This window comes from Clarias gariepinus, chromosome 17, assembly GCF_024256425.1.
Source record: "Clarias gariepinus isolate MV-2021 ecotype Netherlands chromosome 17, CGAR_prim_01v2, whole genome shotgun sequence".
NCBI classification, from domain to species: domain Eukaryota; kingdom Metazoa; phylum Chordata; class Actinopteri; order Siluriformes; family Clariidae; genus Clarias; species Clarias gariepinus.
In genome coordinates, this window is record NC_071116.1 from 19764090 (window position 1) to 19786966 (window position 22877).

Below are 22877 nucleotides of genomic sequence, written 5' to 3' on the forward strand. Positions count from 1 at the left end.
TGTCTCTGAGGCAGCTATGACTGTGAAATAAGGCCTAGACTTTAGGGGCAGAAGACTTCAGCACACTTATAGGGAAAGGCTAAAAGTAGATGCCGTTAGATCTGTGCCGTTTAGAATGGATTACGCTAATGGCTCCTCGTGTTTGATCTTCCGTTCTACCCCGGTGACTCAGCATGCAGACGGTCACGTCTCTGTGAATCCTTCGCTAATGAAAACCCCACCACTTTGACCGTGAAGCTGAGGTGAGCAGGATGCATTTAAATTGATGAAGAACAAGCATCCAGACTATTTATCACATAAAAACCCATTACCTAATGATGTGCTGTGCTCCCATCTGTCTCATGTTAGACATGGGGGTTCTTGTTGCCTTTTTAGCTGTGAGATTTAGAAACGTTTTACGTTCAGCAGCCTTAGCAGAACGTGTCTGCAGCATGAAAGCCACGCACAGAGGTTCAGAGATACAATCAGCAATATTGCGAGAAAGCACATGATGTCTGGAACAATCTGTAGCTCAATTCAATCTCAGAATGGGAACGATTGATAGTACTGATATATATATATATATATATATATTGATATATATATTGATATATATTAATATATACAGTATATATATCAGTGTTCTGTTCAAGTACTCATAGTCTCCTTGACTCCTTGAGTAACCTTGCTTAAAGGGGACTCCAAGTACTTTAAAAGAACACTGATATATAATTGATTATATGATACTATTCCAGAAAACCTGTTCCCCCTGGAGCCTATGCACCACAAGAATATTGTCTGAATGCATATCAGGCTTATGTTACATTGCAAGGTCATCAGAGACGAAATGCACCGCATCAGCATGTTTCCTCTCTTTAGTGATCTCTTAACATTGTAAGGCAACATCCAACTGCAGTAACCATTCACACACCTCTGGCATTTAATTAGTAGTAATGTCTTATAGTGTCGTATGCATTACGTCTACCATTCATTCATCATGTTATACAATCACAGTAGGCTAACCCGATGTCTGAGTTAGTAAATGGAATGAATGGGATGATGTGTAATACCGCTCGGCGAGTGTAATTGGGCGTGACGCTGTGTAGAGCATGTGGCTGTCTGCCATCTCCAGACTAGATCGTTAAATGACTTGTAACAGGTTGGATCGAATACTGCAGCATGTGCCACAACGGTTAAGACCCACCTTGAAACAGGCCCACGCCTTTTAACGCTTCCTTTTGTTTTCCTTCTCAGTTTAAATCGCAATTGTGCTTTGGGAGCTTTTTTCCCCTATTTGTTTATTTATTTATTCATTGTGACGTCTAAAAGCAGCACCTGCAGCATCTTTTATAGAATTTAAAACAATGTATAATTTAGGCCTGTGGTGTCAGGACATTTGCTTGCACATGTGGGATGATATCACTGTAGTTCAGGCATGTTATTGTCATGCCTTCTGGCAAATCACAGAGCATCCAGCTTCTGCAGTGTGGCAAATCTGTCAAAACTAGAAAAAGTACATCCTGAGAGAAGAGATGAAATGATCGTGTATCAATGAGAATGGATCTTGCTGCATCATTCACCATTAAGGACGAATTTAAACGGCAATAAGCATGCACTGGCCCAGTCAGCCTGCAGAGGAACATTAGCAGGGATTGCTGTGCTGCAGTGGAAGATTACAGAAACTGCTTCAATGCAGTCTTTCTTACTTCCTCGTAACCTCACTTACTCCTTTTCATTTTTTACTCTTCTTTTACCCTTCTTCTTTCTGTCTTTCTTTTTATCCTTTCTCTCTGCACATTTGCATTTTCTTATTTCCTCACTTCTATCTTTTTAGGTCTGTCTTTCTCTCTCATTCCTCGTTGTTTAATCACCCCCACCGTTCATCTCTCTCACCACGCCTCTCTGTCTGCCACACCTTGCGGGGTCTGTCACTCTTTTGTGCACCACACCTCCCCTTCTCCTGCAGTGCTAGCGATAGCACGATAACTGCTGCAATACATTTCATTGTAGGTCATTGCAGCAGAACAGCATAGGAGCAGTATGTATGCTATCACTGTGTACAAGAAGGTATAAAGCAAAGGTTAATTCAGGATATGCAGCAAAGTCCACCCACTCTTCTTCAATGATTCATACTCATGCAGCGTTCTATAAGCAGCTCAGACGTGACTAGTTGTTTAATCTTTCTGCATCTATGAAGACACAAAAGTGATGAAGCGCAAGTGCTTTTTTTTTATGCCCTTGTTTTATCATTTTTTCCTATTCGGTTTAATTGAGGAGGTTAAAGAGATCATAAATCAAGGGTGGTTTTAATGGCCTGTGTCCTGAGAACATGAACCAGCATCATATGTTTGTTGTAGCATGCTCTTCTTCATCACACTTGATAATTAATTAATTGCAAGAGGGTGTGGTGCCACCTGACGCAAAGGGCCACTACTGTTACCACCTCAAAGCAGATTCTTTTCTAATAAAAGCACGGCACAAAATAGTTTATTCCTCTCCTATAGCAACTGTTTGCCAATGTTTTTGTTAATTAGGGAATAAAACATAATATATGTATCTGTTTATATTTATGTTTAATGTTATGGACCATTCATGAAATTCTTCATATCACTTCCTATCAGTCGTCCATCCTGAAGACCTTTCCATGTTAGAAAGTTACAGCTTTACCTCTGATTGTTCTTCGGACACTAGAGACTCTTTTTTGATCTTGTGACATTTTCTACAAAGATTTTTTTCATTTACATAGCAAAAAGATTTAGCTATGTGTACAGTATATGGAGCATCTGCCTGAACTGTCCGAGGTGTTAAAGCAAACGGCCAATCAGAATCGAGGATTCAGCAGCACTGTGGTATAAAAACTGCTCTAATGTTGCACTTAATTTGATGAACTTTTTAATAATTGTACAATGTAAAGTGATCCAGAAGCATCTTACCATTTGGCGAATAAATTTGGTTTAGAAGAGAACAATATTATTTATTATTGTCCATAGAGTGTGGTTTATATTGCAGCATCATATTCATATTCAGAGCTCCATTCATGTTTTAAACCCTCTGCCTCATTTAAAAGAAGGCTCAGGCTTTCAAAGAACACATTATTCGACTGATTCAGCCTCTAATTACCAATTGTTAATTAATCAAAATCTAATGAGCAATTACATTGTTTGCTTTTAAATGTGTGAGAGTGATCAGTCATACTGTACACAGAGCCATATTGCATTATTTATTGTTTTGTCATTTTATTTATACAGTAGTAATGTGATGAAATGACACTTTATATGCCATCATTCGTTTCTTTGAGCATTTCGGTAGCAAAAGTGCTTAAACTGTAGCACTCACATGACTGAGGCGAACTATTGCAATTATTAACGGTTGCTATGATTAGGATGTGATGTTCCTGTTATCTGTGTTCAAGTGGTTATTATGGGAATGCCGGTGCAGTGATTCGCCTCAGATTTCTAATATGTGTCTCTGTCTCGCACACAGACACACATACACACATACACACATAATGAGACTCACAGAGCAGCTCATCTGCAGCATATTAAGAGCTGATTTCATACCCAACAGCTCATCACGGACTCCCTCGAAATATTCTGTTCTCTATAAACAAACACAGTTATTTCTCATTCACACATTCATTCATTTATTCATTTAGAGACAGTTTTCTCATGTTAGCCAACTTGGTTAAAAATTATTTATTACAATTGGCTGAAATTCAACACTTGTCTACAGTAAACGTATCTCTGTTATCGGCCATCATTTCTTATAGTCTTTATGTACTTGAATATAAATATATGTCATGGGCTTCTTTTGCGAGCGAAGTTATGTCATGTAATGCCCGGTAATTGATTTCATGCGTTAGACAAATATTAAGAGTAAGTCTGTTTGGTTAACATTCACATACATATGATTCACATATGCTTCACTGCGTGTGTAATACAGTACACTGATGGAAATATAAAAGCTTTGTCTGCCGTGTCATCCCGGGTAAAGGATGTACAGTATTATCCAATATTACCCTGCTGTTTTATCATGAGGTGATATTGACCATCTGTATTTATTCCAGCCTTAAACTAATTTTGCTTTAACACCTTCCTAGACCAGTCTGTCTGTTATAGTCTGTGAGTACTGTGTGCTTTAAAGGAAGTTTCTGAAGCCCTCTTCTCCCTGCTGAATGCTGGCCTGCACTTATGTGGCACTGCTGTGCCTCTCAGCCCAAACTTCAATTCATGTAATCTTGTAGGTTCAAAACTAATCTTTTCTCAATTTCACACTTTATTGTTATAGAATTAAATAATAAATGAAATCTTAAGTAACAAACGGTTGACTTGATTAAAAAGCCATTTCTCACTCTGCCAACATGTGGGAGGTCTTTCAGTTTAACTCTCAATTGTATTAATCCCATCCTCAGATATTTATGGGTTGATTAGGAGGGAAAAAAGAAAGCAAGCTGAAACCTACAGCATGCAGCACAGCTCCTGCACTGAGCGATCTCCATTTTTAATCCTGTAAGTAACCAAGAGCCCTGGCACAAGCTGACTCATGAGAACGTGAATCAGCAGAAGCAGCTGCCCAGTCTACTGTATTTGGGTTTCTCCTTCAACTTATGCATTTAGCCTCACATTATTTCCCATGTACCTAAAAGTATAGTAGCTTCCTCAAATCGGTTTCTCCCTGGTACCTAACCTGTGATGCAGGGGATTAATGCTGCAGTGGAAGGTTAAGTAACATGTAGAAGAATAGGAATCTAGACTGAGATACTGGTACGGTGGTAGCGTGGATCATTAATGATTTTTTTTTTTCCATTAATGGATTTTTTTTTTTTTGTCTATGTAGACTACTTTGATTCTCGATTTAGTGCATAGTTGTCTGCCTGCAGCAGTTGCCAGGAAGCTAATCAATACACATGACATGTAAGACTCTTTGCTTTTGCCCATTTTAATTTGAAACCTTTAAAGGGTAATTTTTAGCTTCTTTGTGAAATGACAAATCACTTCCTGGTACATTGCTGTTTGTGTAGTTTTACCACCGGGCTATACTGTAGTTATACAGTTGACTGCATTGCAGGGCTGTCCTACTCTTGCTACACAGCAAAATCCTCAGCGTGGAATTAACACATCCAAGGTCGACACTGCCGCTGACTCACTCGGACATCACACACAGGGTCCTGACTTTTGTAATACAGGACACAATCTTCTCCACACCTTAGGTGCAAATTGCTAGTTTTAGCCGCATATACAGTACAGTAGTAGATGACTGCTGTTCAGGAAAGGGAGACAGTGGGTGACTCAGGGCAGAACTGTGAGTCCGTAATGACAGCAGATTGTCAGGAGAGAGCTGGCCCTAAAGGACGCAAGAGCCAGCAATGTTGCTCGCACATTAATCACAGTGTAAGTCAATACATGTGAGATGTAGTTAATGCTGATTCGTCAGTATAGGCTGAGTGATGTGGGTGCAGTTCATCTGTCTTTATATTAAAATGATTTGACTGTATTAACGATTCGATTTGAGATTTGAGTAATTGAGATCAAAAAATGGATCTAAAAGACTTTGATAACATATTTTTGTACTTAAAACTAATTTAAATTAACATAGCCAATATGAAGTGATATGGCAAAAACTATGTCACAGCTCTCTTCAGCTTTCATTCTTAATTAAACATAATTTTATATATAAATTGAATTAATATTATGTTTTTTTCATGTTTTACAGTTTCAAACATGAATCATGGTATCGACAGTATCCCAGAATGGCGTATTGACAGAATTTAAAACAATATTGATATTGTATTTTTCATATCATCAATTGTGATGGGGCTCAGCTGCTGCTTGAATTCTGTGCCGTGCGTCCACTGTGTCCATGGCAATAGAGAAAGAAATTAGCAGATATATGACCGGAATGATTAAAGTCGACGCTTCCTGCGCTTTCCCCCTGTCTGGTTTAACCTATAGCCTTCAATATGCCTGGGTAGGATACTGAGCACACAAGCATGTAACTGGGATCCAACTTCTACTATAAAAATGCTATTAAAGTAATAAAATATAGTTCATGACAGAAATACACTGAAAGATCGCAAAGACTAGATTATGATTTCTGTAAATCCAGCAAAAGTGTCCCAGACCGTGTTTTATATCAGTGAGGTTTTTTTTGTTATTGTTTTTTTAAACTGGAGAATACTAGTTAAGAAAAAAAACATTCATACCATGATTATCTTCCATCTAGAAGGTTCTACAGTACGTTACACTTGAAATGGCGAAAGTTGTAGATCAAATATCATTAAAAGGAAGTTTCCACAGGAAGTGATTTCCTTATTAGGCTTTGTAAATAAACCCCCTTTTCCTCTGAACACTGCCCACACATGCTACGTCTTGAAGCCGGTTTCTCTGTTGCTCAAGAGCTGTGGGAAGCACACCTTTCCCACCTGGCGCTTGTATAGGATTACATATTGAGTGCATACCAAATCACCATGACTTCACATACAAACAAATGCTGCACAGGCCTCCTCCTGTAAGGCACTGACTGAGTGTGTGTGTGTGTGTGAAGTTAATTATCTGATGGTTCTGTCCAGCTGTAACCCACCACTTGTAGTATATCACATTAGGAATGTCTTTCTGATCAGCTCAGCACTATAAAGTACAAAGATGTAGAATGCATGTTTGATTGTTTTTTTTTTTTTTTGGTTGATTTTAATTTTTGTTTAACTCAAGTTTCTTATCTTGAATTTTAGTGTAAGATACGGTACAGGGGGGTGTAACAGCTATTAATTTACCATTACACCCGGGAGACACTGTATTATATCACAAACAGCTCCTCCGAAAGTAAAAAACTGATTTATAACTCATCACTCCGAACGCAGTATTCTATGTACATGAGTTTATGTTGAAAGATTTTAATATTTGAGGGGCAAAGAATGAATAAGTCTATATGTGAACCACTTCTGATTGGGTTTTGGGTTTCACCAGCGCACCGCAGTACTGCCTCTGCCCTTTAGTGCTCTCGGACAGGGATGTTCACATTAACCCAGCGCTGCAGTAAAACTGCTGTCACAGTGAATGCAGCAGTGGAGGAGGAGCAGGAGGAGGCTAGTGTTGCACCATCGCACACAGTCTGCATAGCCTCAGCAGCTTGAGTCTCTTTACACTAGTAAGAAAAAAAAATCAATGTACCTAAACTGATTGAACCAGCAGTCTTTATCTTTAAAAAAAAAAAAAAAAGGCAAAAAAACAACAACAACAAAAAAAAATAGTGGTTAACCCTGCTGCACTGAAACCCAAAACCTGACTGCCTGCTTTTAGGTGTGACTTCAGCTTGCACCCTTGTTCTGCCGGGTATGTGCACGCAAAAACTAAAGTCAGGTAAAATTTCATACTTTGTTGGCAGTAATGAGTTGTGGGTGTTTAGGAGGACTAGTAAAAATGTCAATTTTTTTTTTTTTTACTGTGGAATTTTTTTGGTCTTTTTTTGACCACCATTCATATTTAACTGTGGCATCTTAAAAGTAGGCAGGCATGCTTTGACCACACTGAAGCACATTCAGACGTGAACTGAATGCTTCGGATACTCTGTCCCTCACCTTGAAAAGACCCTGTGTCCCCTGCTGGCTTGGTGGCAGTTTTACTTTGTTAACGTGTCTATCAGTCGAGAGACAAGTTGCCAAAAGCATTGCATTAACTGAATAGTCTTTGTTTCAGACTTTTTTACTTTAACTCCATTGCTTGTCACTCCACCCTTTACCTCTCTGGTGCTGGTAACCCAGCTCATTGTTCCCTTGCTTTTTATGTGTTGTTTCGAGATTTAGACGTATGCTAATCTGTTTCGAGTCCCTTTTCCCTCCCCGGAGCCAAAGAAAGCTGGTGGAGCTTGACTGATGATCTGTAGCAGCCTCAGATTTCTGATCTTGTAGGTTTAATGGGGGAGAAACACAATAATCAGATTAGCGAGACAAAAGCGATCTGTTGCACTGTCAATTATTTAACCAGCATAGGTTGTCTAGGAAAACAGGGGTATGGATCATAGAGGCTGAATTGCATTTAACTCAATGGCGATGTCCACCACCTCAGTGGTTACCTGACAGGGTCCCTGACCTATGATTTCACTCTAGCATCTCAATTGTAATCTTGAAGCTAACTTGATTGTCTCTCAGGAAGGACACGTAATGTTTCTATATCTGTCCTGAACATTTCATCTATCGACTTTTCACATCACGGGCACATTAAAATTCTGAAATAATTAAATAAATAAAAACAAGGACTTGGTCAGATGTAAATGCCAGTTAGAAATGGATATTGATGTTCTATCACAAAGTTCTCGCTGGCATTAATCCAGTCGTTTAACTTTTCCTTTATTGAAGTCACGCAGATGACGAACAAAGGGCTGCCAGTGGACAGATTCAGCATCTGATCAAGGCCGTGGCGTATTAATGTCTAGTCACGAATCTTGCTTATTTAAGAAAGAGCATCTACTTTTGCGAATATGGTGACAGGAAGTAGGCCAGACGTCCTGCTCTCCGTTGCTCTGTGCATAAATATTTGCCCTTTTTTCTGAACAAGATACAAGCTTGTTTAGTTGGACATAGGGGAATGACGTCTCTGCTTGCGCACAGCTGCATTCTCACCACGTGAGCGTGCCTGTGCCAGGTAAGATGTGGGAGGGAGGCAGAGAGCAGGAAGGGCTTGTCTAAATAGTGGAGTGTTGAGCTTCCACACTGCTCCGGGCCAGTATAAAGAAGACGTCGATCAGGACTGTTGATCTCTACTGAGTGGTAGTTGCCAGGGAAGCAGACATGCGGCTCCATTTGACCAGACCTAAACGAAGCTTTACAGGTAATACCTGCTGTTGTCCAACCTAGTTGTTTTACCTTAGAGTTTTTTCCTCGTCTCTTGGTTTGCTAAATTTTCGTGTCTTGGCATGTTTTGGCAGTTGGGCAGCTTTAGATAAAGCATATTTTAGGTACACACTGTGTACAAACTTTTTGACTTTAGATTTTTTTTACTAGTGCTTAAAAAAAAAAACGTTACTAGTTGATCTTTTAAAAATCAAGGTGTATTTTTCTATTTTAACTCGGTTTTATATCACTGTGTAATTACTTTTGTACTGCATGGGCTGTTAAAAAAAAAGAAGAAGAAAGCTATGGCTTGTTTAAAAGCTTCTTGTTTCTCATCCTGAAACATATTGCTAATGTAATATTGAAGGCAGGGATATTTGGGATTCAAGGTAAGCAGTATACATCGATTCGGGCCGCATCAATAAACCAAAAAGCCTAGTCAGTGCAGTCCGTGTCTTCTCATATTTCTCTAATATTCAGCAGTCTATTTGACAACAATGAAGGACACTGGGATCAAACAAAATGTGGGTGTCATTTTCTGCAACATCCTTTCAGAGGAGCTAGCGGATCTGGTATCACAGCGAATGCTGTGCTCAGTATCACAGCACGGCCTCCGTATCCCTCCCACAGCTACACTCTGCATCTGGACAAGCTTTCTTTTACTCTAAAACCGAATTAAACTGAACAAATATATGATATAATCTGTGCTCATATTCTTTTAGCATTATTTTGTTGTTTTTTTCTTTCTTCAGCTCCCACCAGCACCACGACGTCAGCCAAGACGTCTAGTCATATGACACGTTGCACAGGGGTGGATACGAAGTACTGCGTGAATGGGGGCGAGTGCTTTACTGTGAATGTCGTAGCCAACAGCACCAAATACCTCTGCAGGTAAGACAAAAGATTTAAAAATGTTAAGCATGTAAGGAATCATCCGACGTCACTGAAACAGTGTAACGTCAGACTCCACATTACATTTTGCCCACGTCATCAGGAATATGTTTTGTTTTATGCTCTTTACATAGGGATGTCAGTACTGATTTGAATGTAACGTGCTGTCATAGAGTCCTTTTAATGCTTTACATATATTCTACATCCAGCACAATGCATCACCTGTTAGCCGTAGTACAAATATATACAGTATATATGCAAATCTCTTGGTAGTGCTGGAATTGCTTCATTTTTACCCTCCAAAAACCAATCAGGTAGCGGGGAAGAGTCCAGGGGATGAAACTTGGCACACTGTGCCTGAAAGTAAAGACATTAGACTGGAAAAACGGGAAAGACTTGCTGTAGAATGAAGGGGAAAAGTAATAGTTTTTTTGCAGTTTCCCATGTACTGTACTGTATATCATTTTCCTGTTTATCATTTGAAGGTTATGTGTCATCTCAGCATGACTCGGCATGAACATTTCAGACAGATCTGTCTCAACAGAGCAACTTTGTTTGGTCAATTATATTACAATAACACAGACTACAGTAGAGACACGTTGAACAGCCAATGCTGTCTCAGCTTCTCAAACATTCTGATATTCCAGTGATCTGCACAAGTGAGGATCCATTAGCTACCATTAAGAAAAAGCCCTGATGACTTGCAGCCTCGTGCTGGACCGGGAGGCTTAGGATTGCCAAGGAGACACTTTGGCTTGTAGCCTTCTAATACCCAAGATTGTGAGTCTACTGGGTGTAATATTAAATACTTCAGTGACTAAGCAGAAAATCACTGCTGCCGTGTGGCTTTTCGTTCTACAAACACCGCAGGACAAAGCGGACAAGAAGAAAAGCATGCCTGTATCCGTCATTCATTTTCATCTCGCTCTCTGTCTCTTCGTATGTCTATACTGTGCGGAAACAGGATGGCTGTCTGAGTCCCCAGGGATCAGAGAGTGCTGAGATCTCTATAGTCTGATACACAGGTCAGGAGATGATCCCTGGCACAGAGGATGCGGAGTGAAAGGCAGCCTGTGGTTGTGTCCCTGAAGCTTGCCATCTTGACATATTTTCAGCATAAGCTTCGCGCGTCCATGCCTCTCTCACTCTCAAATCGTGTCGCAATTCCATTACATGACTTTATTTGTTCTTTCTCAGAAGTCAAACATTGTAATCCCTTTCTTATTTCTTTTCTTATCTAGCTCTCCCAGGCTTTCTTTTCCTGTCTCTGCTGAGAGACTCAGCTGTCCCAGCTGTTAAGACCCTGTAATAGGCACAGCTGGAAGGACTCAGAGGCTGTGCCAGTCACGCCACTAGATTCCCTTTATCAGAGCTTTAGAAAGCCCGGCTCTGTCATCAGAGAGCAGATGGCTCACCAAAAAGCTCCGGTCTTGGCATCCAACTACACTTTTAATGCCCACCTAAACTTTAAACATGACCACAGACAGGAAATGAAGTTATTCCATTAAAGCAGCCATGTCCATTTTTGGATCATCAGACAATATTATAAATGACATTTTAGAAATGTTATGGTTTAACTATTAATTTTATTTCTTTTTTTTTATTATGCATTGCTATCATAATGTTATTAGTTATGTTCTGTGTTTACTGTCAGTTTTTTTCTTTTCCGATGTGCTCATCTCCTCTCACCCACCACCCTCACCCCTTTCTTAGGTGCCCTCCAGGAATATCAGGAAAGCGCTGTCAAATCAAAGAACCTGTCAGAGTCGCAAACCCAGAACAACGTATGTGCAGCCACTGAACCTCCCCAAGCGCATGCTGCATAGCTGGTGTTTTATGCTTTTGTCTCTCCTCCTACCATTTCCCTAATCACAGTCTCCATAACTCATAACTGTCCATCTGTCCCCTCCATTAAATGTGGACAGGTGGGGAATTGTGTGTGGCACAGGCTGTTTTAAGCCACTAATCACTGCTCTTGCTAATTTGAAGCGAGCATTAAAACTGGCTACTGCCATCTCCATCGGAGGACATTTGGACCAGTTGCTGATGCAGTTTTGTTCGCATGGTGATGGTACTGCATTCTGATTTGTTGAATCCTTATTCAGTTTTGTGATTTATTTATTTGGGGTCGGGGGTTTTTTATTTTGTTTTATTATTTTTTTTGGGACGAATTAATTGCTTGGAAATGAATCTCACCCAATCAAGACGTTATTTTGGGACTGTGATTTGGCCAATAGTTGGGAAGAGTGTGTTTCAACAAACATTGACGATGTTTGTTACACATTTCGCAGAGAACACCAGAAATGCACATGGGCACGGGGAGAACTTTTGGGTATCCACTCACTTCCCTTTCTCTCTCTCCCTCTCTCTCTCTTTCTCTCTCTCTCTCCCTCTCTCTCTCTTCTCTCTATGACTTTTTTGTTTCCCTCTCAGGTGCCCAAATGAGTTTACTGGTGATCGCTGCCAAACCTACGTAATGGCCAGCTTCTACAGTACGTCTATTTCCTTTTCCTGTCTGCGCTTGGATTGAAGCATGCTCAATCAACGCTATTTCCTATTGTTTCATTTTTTTTTTCCTGGTAGACAGATCAGGGAGCTTTCTCTGCTGTTTTGGGGTTCTGTTATATGTCCTTTACCATACCTTCTCCTCGCATGTTTAACCTAGTTAATTTTTTAACCTAGTTTTGTTATGCTGGTCTATTAACCTAAATAGAGAGGGAATGTATGGAAACATTTATCTAATTTAAACCCAAATGAAATAAAGATTTTGTTATGGGTCATAAAAGAGACGTCCTAAGCATTTACAGAGAAGTAAGATGAGTACGGCCATGTCAACTATACAAATGAAATCGATTGGAAATATCATAAAGGAATTAGAGTAGAAGCAGTTTGTGCCAGGTTTATTACTGAATCTCCAAAAGGTAAATTACTAATCAACATTGCTGAAGATCCAACTTGAATCCAGCTGTACAGCAGTTCAGGCCTTGCACGAACCTGATGTCAGCTCCGATGAATATGATTTAGTAGATTTGGAATTTCCAGAAGGCCTATTGCTGAGCAATGATACCTACTGTGTCACTTTAGATTAAGTACTTTTATTAACCATAAAGGCCCACTTTGCAGATCCAAGACCCAACATGAACCTCAACAAATCCTTTAACAACAAATGGAGCAACAGACTACTGGAGCAACTCACACTTGTTCTGTCATCTTTAGTACTTAAGCTAGAACAGCACTTTTCTGGCTCGAAACAGACTGTTCGCTGTACCCAACACTAATTAGCTTGGTGTTGGACCATAACCAGCAGTCCAGTGTGAATAGTGGGTTTTAAGAAGCTAAAAATCAATATTAAACATTTTCTTGCGGAGCACAGCACCTATAGCATCCTATAAATATAATTATTTCATGGCTTCCCTTTATATTGCAAAAGCACCACTTTTTCTATCTTAAAGCATTCTGAAAGTGTGATGGAGGCCATGGAGGAAGAGCATCTGCTGCATCAGCATGGCAGTAAAGCCATACTTCGCAGCTGTCTGCACAGCACATTTACTAGATAGTAGCTAGTTTAGCTTAGCAACTTGACCCGCAATCCGAAGCAGTTCTTTCACAAGAGCAAATCACTGAAAAATCGCTCTCGTTGGAAAAACGGATGCAGTTATAATTTACCTTCAGGTTAAACTAGTGGTTTCAGGTGTACTGCCGGAGATGAGTAAAAAATGGTCCAGGCAATAAACAGAAATGCGACATTAAAAAAAAAAAAAAAAAAAAAAAAACTTCAGCCAATTTTTTTTCCCTCTTGACATAATAGATACTGTATCATTAGGATCTGTTACTGCAATTACTATCATTAACCACTTTATGTAAAGCACTTTTACTTTCATCTAAGCAGCCAATTAGGTGGCAGCAGCAAAGTGCATAAGATATATGAGGATAGAAATCAAGAGCTTAAGGTAATGAAACATGAAAGTGCTTCTACAAAATTGGCAGATAATTGTATGAATAAACAAGTGTACAGGTGTTCCTAATAAAGTGATCAATGAGTGTATAGTTTCATCCATTAAAGTGTAGCACATACATGTTGCTGGGTTTGGATACACATCCTAACATGTATAAAAAGCATGGCTGTGAACAGAGTGAAAGCGTTTGGTTTTGATTTTGGTGTGATTTGTGGTTTCATCTCACTCAAGGGGTTAAATTCTGTACTTGAGTGAAAGATGCATGTCCCTAACAGCATGAAAGACATGTGGTGGTGTAACCAGTAAAATAACACAGGTTTCGCTCCTGTTTTTGTAAAGAATAGGGCCGATCTGTGTCACCATGCAAGCACAGTGATGTTTGCATGTGCATGCTATTTTACTGAATTCATAACTAACTTATGACAGGCAGCAGTCATGAAATGTTTTTCGAAGCAGTAATGAAATATGAACTTTGAATTTGCTGGACATTGTATTGTTAAGATAAAAAATTCTCAGGCGTATGGATTCGAGTTGCTTAGTGCTTTTGCAGTTGTCTAAATATTTGCTTAGCCAGGTGATCATTACAACATTATCACTCAAATCTCCAACCAACTGTACTTTTCTTTCTTTTTGTCATCTTTTTCTGCCTCGGCAGAACATCATGGGATTGAATTTATGGGTATGAATTGTTCCTTCCTTCTAGTTTGCAGACTTGTAGGACTAGTAGCTTGAGCCTTTTTTTTCCTTCAACTCTAGCCAGTTTCCTTTTGCTATTGAAGGGATCATACAGCCATAACAGATGTGATTTCGCCCCACATTGCATTATTGGGTTAATACTTTGCACAACAGTACAATTGTTTAAAAGAACGAGGAGTTTTAAATCCCACTCATAGCTAAAGCTAAAATGCTGCATTAGCGCTCGAAAGTGTTTGATACGCAGGGCGCATCAGCACAAGCAGCCTGAATGGCAGTAAAGGAAATCCTCAATTATTCATGCAGACCTTTGACATGTTCTGTCAAGACACACACACACACACACACACACACACACAGAGCCCTCTAGTATTAGATAAATTGCCCTGCGGTTATGCTGTATGTGCAGATCCCTTCAGTCTTTGCTTTGCTCTGTTCCTCAGCATCCCTCCAACCTTTGCATGTTGCACAAGCTATGCCGAACATCTTCAGCCCATCCCCAGCCCTTTTTCTCCTCCTCCTTCTCATTTTCTCATCATCCCATCTCATCCTGTAACTTCTTCTTTTCCTCTTTTTTGTTTCTTTAATTAGTGTTCTATCCTTTAAACAAAGTACCTGCATTTTTTTTCTAGACGTAGTAATGGCAGTTGTGTCATGTGCCTGTTCCTGAGGATGTTTACTACCAATATGCTGAACTAATAAATTGTTAACAGGATATTTCAAGTTCTGGCAACAGCGTTTGCTCACAGGGGCTTCAAACATCCTCTAGACAGAGAGTATTTCTAACTCTCTGTTGACATTATTGATATAAAGCAATATTTTTTTTTATGTTTGTGGCTTCATAACACACTTAAGGATTTTAATCATGCAACACATAACAGTATCTTTTTTTTTTATTAACCTATTAAAGACCCTGTGATCAAGTGCTGTTGCTTTTTTAAGTCCCGTTTCCTAAATCCTTGCGTGTGTGAAAAACTCTAGCAATCTGCAAGCCAAAGCAGGACATGACCAAATAACAGTCAGAAATTCTATCACTGTTGCTTTGGCTTTGCAGATGCTACAAAGTCTCTAACAGACTTGAGGTTTTATTGAATACAACCCTCAAGATCTTAATCCATAAACAGCATAATTCTCCCAAATGTACTGTATATCGAAGTAGTATGTCTTACTATGCCCACTGTACTGGTAATTAAAATGAATGCATTTCAAAGGATTTAAAGTGATGACAATCATTTCCAACCCTCCTTTTAATTATTGGTGTGCACTTAACATGACTGCATCCTTAGATTAGATTAGCTCTAGATGCATTCCCACTTTACTTTTATTCAAATTGGAATATGAAAAAATAAGTCCATATAATATATATTTTTTGTGAGATTTGTGCAAATAAAATTAGGTAACATTAATTAATTTGCACAAATTCTCCAGGTTTAACTTATTGTGGATTTTTTTTTTTCTTTTTTTAAAAAAGCTTTGTCCTCTCTTCCAGAAGCTGAGGAGCTGTATCAGAAACGCTTATTAACAATAACAGGCATCTGCATTGCTCTCCTAGTTGTTGGCATCATGTGTGTGGTGGCCTACTGCAAAACAAAGTAATTCAATTTAACATTGATATTTCTCGTATGTTATGGCAAATGTGTGCATTTTATGAATGATTCACATAGTGAGGAGTAAAGCACTAAGGTTTAGATTTAAACAGATCTGTGTTTGTCATCGAGCAGGAAACAGAGGCAAAAGCTGCATGATCGCGTGAGGCAGAGTTTCCGAAAGCGCAATGCCATGGCCGACATGGGCAATGGCTCCCACTACCCCCAATGCCTCCATGAGCCACCACAAAGCCTGCAGCTTGTTGATGTAAGTGCTTAACCACTTTGTCCTAAAAAAAAAAAAAAGACAAAGGAGGCATCGATTAAATCTAGTCAGCATGACCATCAGAAGATTTCCATGTCTGTAATACATTAAGAAAGAAAAAAAACTACTTTAATTTTTAATTATGCTTGTGTGTCATTTTAAGAAAAATGTAAAAAAGCTGGAAAGTCTCTTGACTAAACAGGTCTAAAGAACTCAGTGCCAACATTAATGCATGTTTGCTCACATTCCATTGATTTCTTTTGATTTCAACAGTATGCATTGAAAAACGCTGTCCCTGCTGAGCATGTGATCGAGAAAGAAACAGAAACTTCATTTACCATGAGCCAGTACACTTCGCCGACTCAGCCTGCCACCGCCATCACCGCTAGCCTCAGCCAGGGGTACAGTGTCCCTTTTTTTACTGAGGGTATAAACAGGCTAGAGACTAGAGGGCTTCATTCTAAAATGTAGCATAAGTTAATTATTGGAATGTTGGATGTTAGGTTGTATGAATAATTTATTACGGCAGGTTGTGTAATAAAAGTAAATCATAAAAGTTAATGTAATTATAAGCATCAGTTTTTTTTATTTGTACAATATATGACATTAGTGTGGCTTTTCCTAGTTTTATTCTGCCATGTAATTGTTCTGTTATTATAACCATGAGCTTAAAATGATATGTAACTTGTTAAAATGTGTTACAAGCTTAGTTAATTAAGCCTAATCGTAATTGCCAGTTCTTTTTATTGTTTTTCTCTACTTAACCTTATAGTTGGAGTAATAAAAAGCCAGAGAGTGTAGTGTCCGAGAGTCGTGCGGTCTCGGGGGTACCAAACAACCGGAATGGCACTTCGAGTCAGCGCGGTCGTCTAAATGCCACTGGAGGATCCCGAGATGTCAACGTCCGCATTAAAAACCCCAGAGAAACCACGGATTCCTACAAAGAGTCTCCACACAGTGAGAGGTAAAGTCAAGCCAGCACTGCCATTATTGATGTTTAATATTTTAACATTTTTGCCATATTGCTTTTACCAGGTTATTTTTTTTAAAGGTTAATTATTATTCATCCTCTTAATGCAAGGTATGTTTCGACTGTAACAACACCGACACGCCTCTCGCCTGTGAAGTTGCTTTCCCCGGCAACGCCCTCCTCTCCTCCCTCTGAAATGTCAGCACCTCTCCCAAGCCTGGCAACCTCTATTCCTTCCATGGCGATGAGTCCATCGGGTGAGGAGGAACGCCCTTTGCTGTTCCTCACGCCTCCGCCGCTCAGAGAGAAATCGGAGACCAGCCGAGCCCAGCAGCTCCGCAACTCAGCCCACTACAACCACGGCCTGGACGAGATGAGCCCTCCACTCAGCCCGCTGCACATCCAGGAGGACAAGCAGCGAGAGAACATGCAGGAGGACAAGTCTGTGTCCTGTGCCCCGCCCACATCTGCTCCTCACAGCCCCAAGGCCCTGCGAAACTCTAAAAGAACAAAAGCCGGATCTAAGAATAGTCTGGAAGAGCAGAGTGGAAGCAGTTCTGAAAGCAGCAGCTCAGAGAGTGAGGCGGAGGAAGAGCGCTTGGCCGAGGACACGCCGTTTCTCATACAGAACGCTGCGATGGCGGGCATGACTGTGCTGGGACTGGAGCTGGTAGATAGCAGCAGGACTAATGCCGCACTGCATCTCTCCCCACAAGACGATCTACAGAGCAGACTGGCCAGCGTAATGGCTAACCAAGATCCAATTGCTGTGTAAAAGTGAATATACCATTGAAAAAAAATAAGTCAAAGGATACCTGTAAGATACTAAGAGTAAACACTAAACATTTATTTTCTATAAATTAAGTATTTGAGGGAAATAAAAAAAATAACTTTTATTTTAGTTATGTAGTGCAAAAAAACTCTTTTATAAATTAATTGTGTATATAAGGTGTTTGCTTCTTGAAGTGCCATTTGTTATATATATGTATGTACATATGGTCTCAGTATTTCAAAGGCAGAAACAAAATCAATGGTGCCTTTAATTTCAGCATGGAGAACGAAAGGAAACTGCATTATGACCCTGAGCTATATATTCATGACCTTGAGCCAGCATCCAGCACTGCTACAAGCCACGATCCGCTTATGAAGTTTAAAAAACTGCTGAAAAATTAATCTTAACATATAAAAAACTCAATAATATTAGTTACTGGTTCTAAGGTTATTAAAGCTCAGCACTAGAGATCAGATTTAGTAGATAGGCAAGGGAAAATTATGGTTTAAGCCGGTGGAATTTTGTCTAGTTTGCCTGTTACTGAATGAATATATGGCTCACTACGTCAATAATTCAACACATCCGTTGGCTTTACAGTAATGCATTGTGGGGAAGGTTTAGCACCGATCTAAGAACTGGTCTACACAGTGTAAAGTAAACGCCAAAAAAATGTAAGCATTCTCACATCAATATTCTTGTACAACGTTATATCATTTCCAAAGTGTCTGTTGTGTTAGTTTGTTTCACAGATGTGATCACTTGTGCAAAAGGTGCACTCGCTTAACTGTATTTTGCAGCCTAAAAAAAATATGTCGGACAAGAAAAAAAACACACAAGTTCGCAGACACTAACTTGTAATGAAGCTGAATAGTGGATAACATGCCTCACTTTATAAATCTCTGTATTGTATCTGTTTAAGGTGTCAGAAGCCTGAAAGTTTTAAAAATATTCGTCCAGTTCAAACAACAATTTTCTCTTTTTATTTCATTTTTTGTTTGCTTAATCTAGATTTTTTTTTTTTTTGAGAACTGAAGAATTTTTTTATATATATATTTTCTGCGACATACCATACCAACACTATTTTTGTTGTTTTTATTTCTGATTTATATATATAAGCCATCATAAAATTTGGCCCATTTACATTCTGCATTTTATAGTATTTATTTTGTCTATTATTTATTTATTTATTTATTTATTTATTGCTTTGGCCTTCTATAGTCAGTTCAATATAGTCTATATTTTAAAAGTGTTGAAAATATGCATTTGAATATATAGATATATATAGATATATATAAATCAGTATTTGTAAAACTGCTTTCACTTTTCCACCATTCCATTATATTCTCACATATATATTTTTTCTCTTATGTTGGAGGCCTAATGTAACATGCAATATGAATAAATATACAGCTGATTATATTACCAGTGTTTGGTTATATCGTCTATAACATTAAACCACAGAGAGCCTCTTAAAAATACCCCATGATGCATTGCTTTCAAACCAAGGAGTGTCTGTCAGATACACCTGTCTGTGTAAATATGCCTCCACTATGAGTTCCTTAATTTGCATACGACAAAAAAACAGCAAGTCTTTTTTTTGGGGGGGGGGACTTCATAAACAATTTTTTTTTTTACATTTCACCACTGATAAATTTGCAACATAACAACAGCTAATTAAATACAACAATTTGTATTGTTACTATATATTTTTTTCTTTTTCATATCAAATGACATGTAAAATTGTATGTTAATTCTTACTGGGTCTCTGTGCCAATGTGGTCGATTCTGATTATACTGTTCAACTACATTACAAATGCAAGAGAAATACAAAATAAACCATAGTCAAGATAACTGCATGAACACACAAAAAGGACAATTGCAGGCATGTTTTGCACTAAACATGCATGATCACAGATGTCAATCAAACCCATGGCAGAAGTCACAGACTTGGAAAGCTCTCTCTACTCTTTTCTGTTTCATTAAAGAACTCTCCATGTTCATCTACTATTGTGTGAAATACTAAACAGACTGTGTGGTTTGAAGTGTTTGCAGCAGCTCACATGTTTAATACATATTTAATTTAAAATTCATGGAAATGAATATTGCCTTTTTAAAAATTTCGAATATAATGATTAACATACTGGCATATAACCAATACTGTGAATAACTCATACAGTATGATGCCAAAAAGCCTAGTTAAGAACTTCCCACCAGTTTCACTTTTGTTTTGAGGAATTTAGACCCGCCAGATGCCACAGTGTTCTGGGTTCTCTGTTCAGCGAGATCATTAGTATGCTGACGTCTGCACATCACTGAAACTGTTTCGCTGGTGTCATAAACCTGTCCAGGCATGTGCATTGATGCAGTTCCTGTGCTGTTGGTATTTCAACATTCCTGCTGTTCTCTCCACCTTAGTTAATCACTGAGTACCTTGGCCCACTTGGTTATCATCTGTCGGATGCATCAAATAGCTACAAAGGGCAAATAGCTACACTCTCGATTGTGACAAACGTAATTACATTCATTTGCAAATAAACCCTATGACACTGGGCTGCTATTTCAAGCTTCATGTTGTAATGGTTCCAAAACTAAATGTCAGTTAAAAGTATGAATGTAGTATAAATAGTATGCATTTTTTAAATTCTATGCAGAACAAAAGTCCTAGTTGAGGCGAAGCCCTATGTATAAATAACCATTGGTTGGGTAACACCCTATATTGGGCATAATCACCGGTGAATGCCCATGTTGGGCTGAAATGTCAGTTGGGCAAACCCTTTACTGGGTTGATTTATGGGATGAACCGATCCCCATATTTGACTTACTGTAATCGTTGGTTGGGCAAATTCCCATGTCAAGCATGATCATGTGGGGTGAAGTCCCATAGTGGAGTCAATTGTCACTTGGGCCATCTTCTGGGTTTAAATGATGGTTGAACAAAATCACATATTGGGCAGAATTTTTGGTAACCAAACAAACCCCATATTGAACAAAAGTGGACTACCTGTCAAATAAATTAAAGACTTGTCTCATGATTGTGTCAAGCTTTAGGTGTTTATATTAACATTGTGAAGGTCCATGGTGAACTGTAGGAGTCCTTGCATCGCCAGACTCCCTACTGTTGGTCAAAAAACCCTATACTTGGCTAAATAGTCGGTTTTTCATGAATTCACAAAAGTACGATAGGAAAAATAAAGTATAGAAAAGATTTTGTAAAAAGCTTTGTTGGACAATTTATCTATTAGTCATAAGTTGCTGTTGTGGAATAAATATAACTTACAATGCTACATTGCTATCTAATGATTGCTAGTTTATAAATATAACTATAACTTAATTGGTGTCCAATTAATGACGTTATATTTAGCTAACCCTAATAACAATTAACTCCCATCATTTGCCAGCCAGCTAATGTTAGTAGTTACACAGACTTCCTGCTGCAGCCTCCCATTTTATTAAAGGTGGGTTTTTGGGCATCGGCTGGCAGTTGAACCCGGGCTTTTAGCATGGTATATAAGAAATCAACCACCGATCCACCCATGCCCTACCATAGTTACACAGTATAGTACTTGTTATTTGATATAGCCATTTATATTCTATCAAGTACAGGGTCTGGCCATGTAAGGACCCCTACAGTCCACCAGTTGGACTACACACCTAAAGCTTGACAATATTATGAAACGAGCCTTTAATTTATTTGACAGGTATAGTCCACTTTTCACATGCACTGGTTTTACTCTTATTATTTACCATGTTTGTGAAGAACATTTAACTATGCACTTTACTACACCAGATCATCAGACTGTCAAGTGAATTTAAGCAGAGTCGTGCATGGATACTAAACATGCCTCTGGCTGTGCTGTTGTTGGCATCATTGACCTTTATGGCATGTGGTAGGTTGTTGATTATTTTGAATTGTCCCAAATTGGGGCATTTTGTGTTGTGCAAGTCAAATGTGGGACTGAGTAAATAGTCATTGTAAATGTCCAGCTCATTTAACTTGCCAAAAATAATGAGTAACTCGTTTGTTTCTTTCCACATGACACTTTCGAACTCACTCAGTGCACACCCATTCATTCAGTCGGCGAATGTTTACTCCACCTGCACCGCTCACAAGAGCAGAGATAAGGCACATATACGATAATCAGCCATAACTTTAAAATCACTCACAGGAGAAGTGTATAACATTATCATCTTGTTACTGTCACACCTGTCAAGTGGTTGAGTATGTAAAACAGCACATGAACAGTGAGATCGTAAAGCTGTTGTGTTGAAAGCCAAATCGACAAGAGCCATATTGGGATGGCTTGGGCATCTTCTAAACGGCAGGTTTGGTGGTCAGTACCCACCGAAAAGGGTCCAAGGAAAGACAACTGGTAAACCAGGTTTATTGATGGATGTAGGGACCTAAGGCTAGCCCAGCTGGCCCATGGACATGATGGCTATGATGAAAGGGTCAGATCACACAGTGGAGCAATGAAAGAAGGGAGCCTGGTCTAATCATTCACACATTGTTTTTTAAGGGCCTTGATCAAGGGCCCAACAATGACAACCTGGTGGAGCTGTGGCTTGAACCGCCAACCTTCTGATCAGTAACTCAGTGCCGTAGCCCTCTAGCTACCACTGTCCCTGGTCAAGTTGCATGTGTGTTGCTTACCTAGGGAAGAGATAACAACAGAATGCATTATGGGAAGAAGACAAGCTAGCAGAAGCAGTGTATACAATACTGCACACTATATTACTGTTATCTAAATTATACATAGGGTTATGTGGAGCTAAATTTGTTCACAGTTAATGCTAATGTATGTTGTGGACTCATTACATACTAAAATAAATAAAAGTTTATATAGCAACCATGATAAAGGTCTTGCGCAATGATTAACCTCATGGCATGCATTAAATTGCCCTTCAAATCAGTTGATCATGTCATCCAGTGCACGTAATGGA

At 39.1% G+C, this 22877-nt stretch overlaps 1 protein-coding gene across 9 annotated transcripts in view; it reads left to right on the forward strand.

The window, feature by feature from the left end:
• Window positions 1–19941, forward strand: part of nrg1 (neuregulin 1) — a 44394-nt gene extending 24453 nt beyond the window's left edge. For 2 of the 9 annotated variants that reach the window (XM_053475965.1, XM_053475958.1), the window contains 8 exons: window positions 9556–9694; window positions 12128–12186; window positions 14306–14329; window positions 15833–15935; window positions 16065–16197; window positions 16468–16595; window positions 16967–17158; window positions 17276–19941. In XM_053475965.1, the coding sequence (XP_053331940.1) occupies window positions 9556–9694; window positions 12128–12186; window positions 14306–14329; window positions 15833–15935; window positions 16065–16197; window positions 16468–16595; window positions 16967–17158; window positions 17276–17939 (1442 nt within the window). In that variant the 3' untranslated portion in view covers window positions 17940–19941. Of the gene's footprint in view, window positions 1–8681; window positions 8802–9555; window positions 9695–11407; window positions 11479–12127; window positions 12187–14305; window positions 14330–15832; window positions 15936–16064; window positions 16198–16467; window positions 16596–16966; window positions 17159–17275 lie in introns of those variants that run through there. The other 7 variants (XM_053475966.1, XM_053475961.1, XM_053475967.1 and 4 more) reach the window with 6 other exon arrangements.
• Window positions 19942–22877: the final 2936 nt, after the last annotated feature.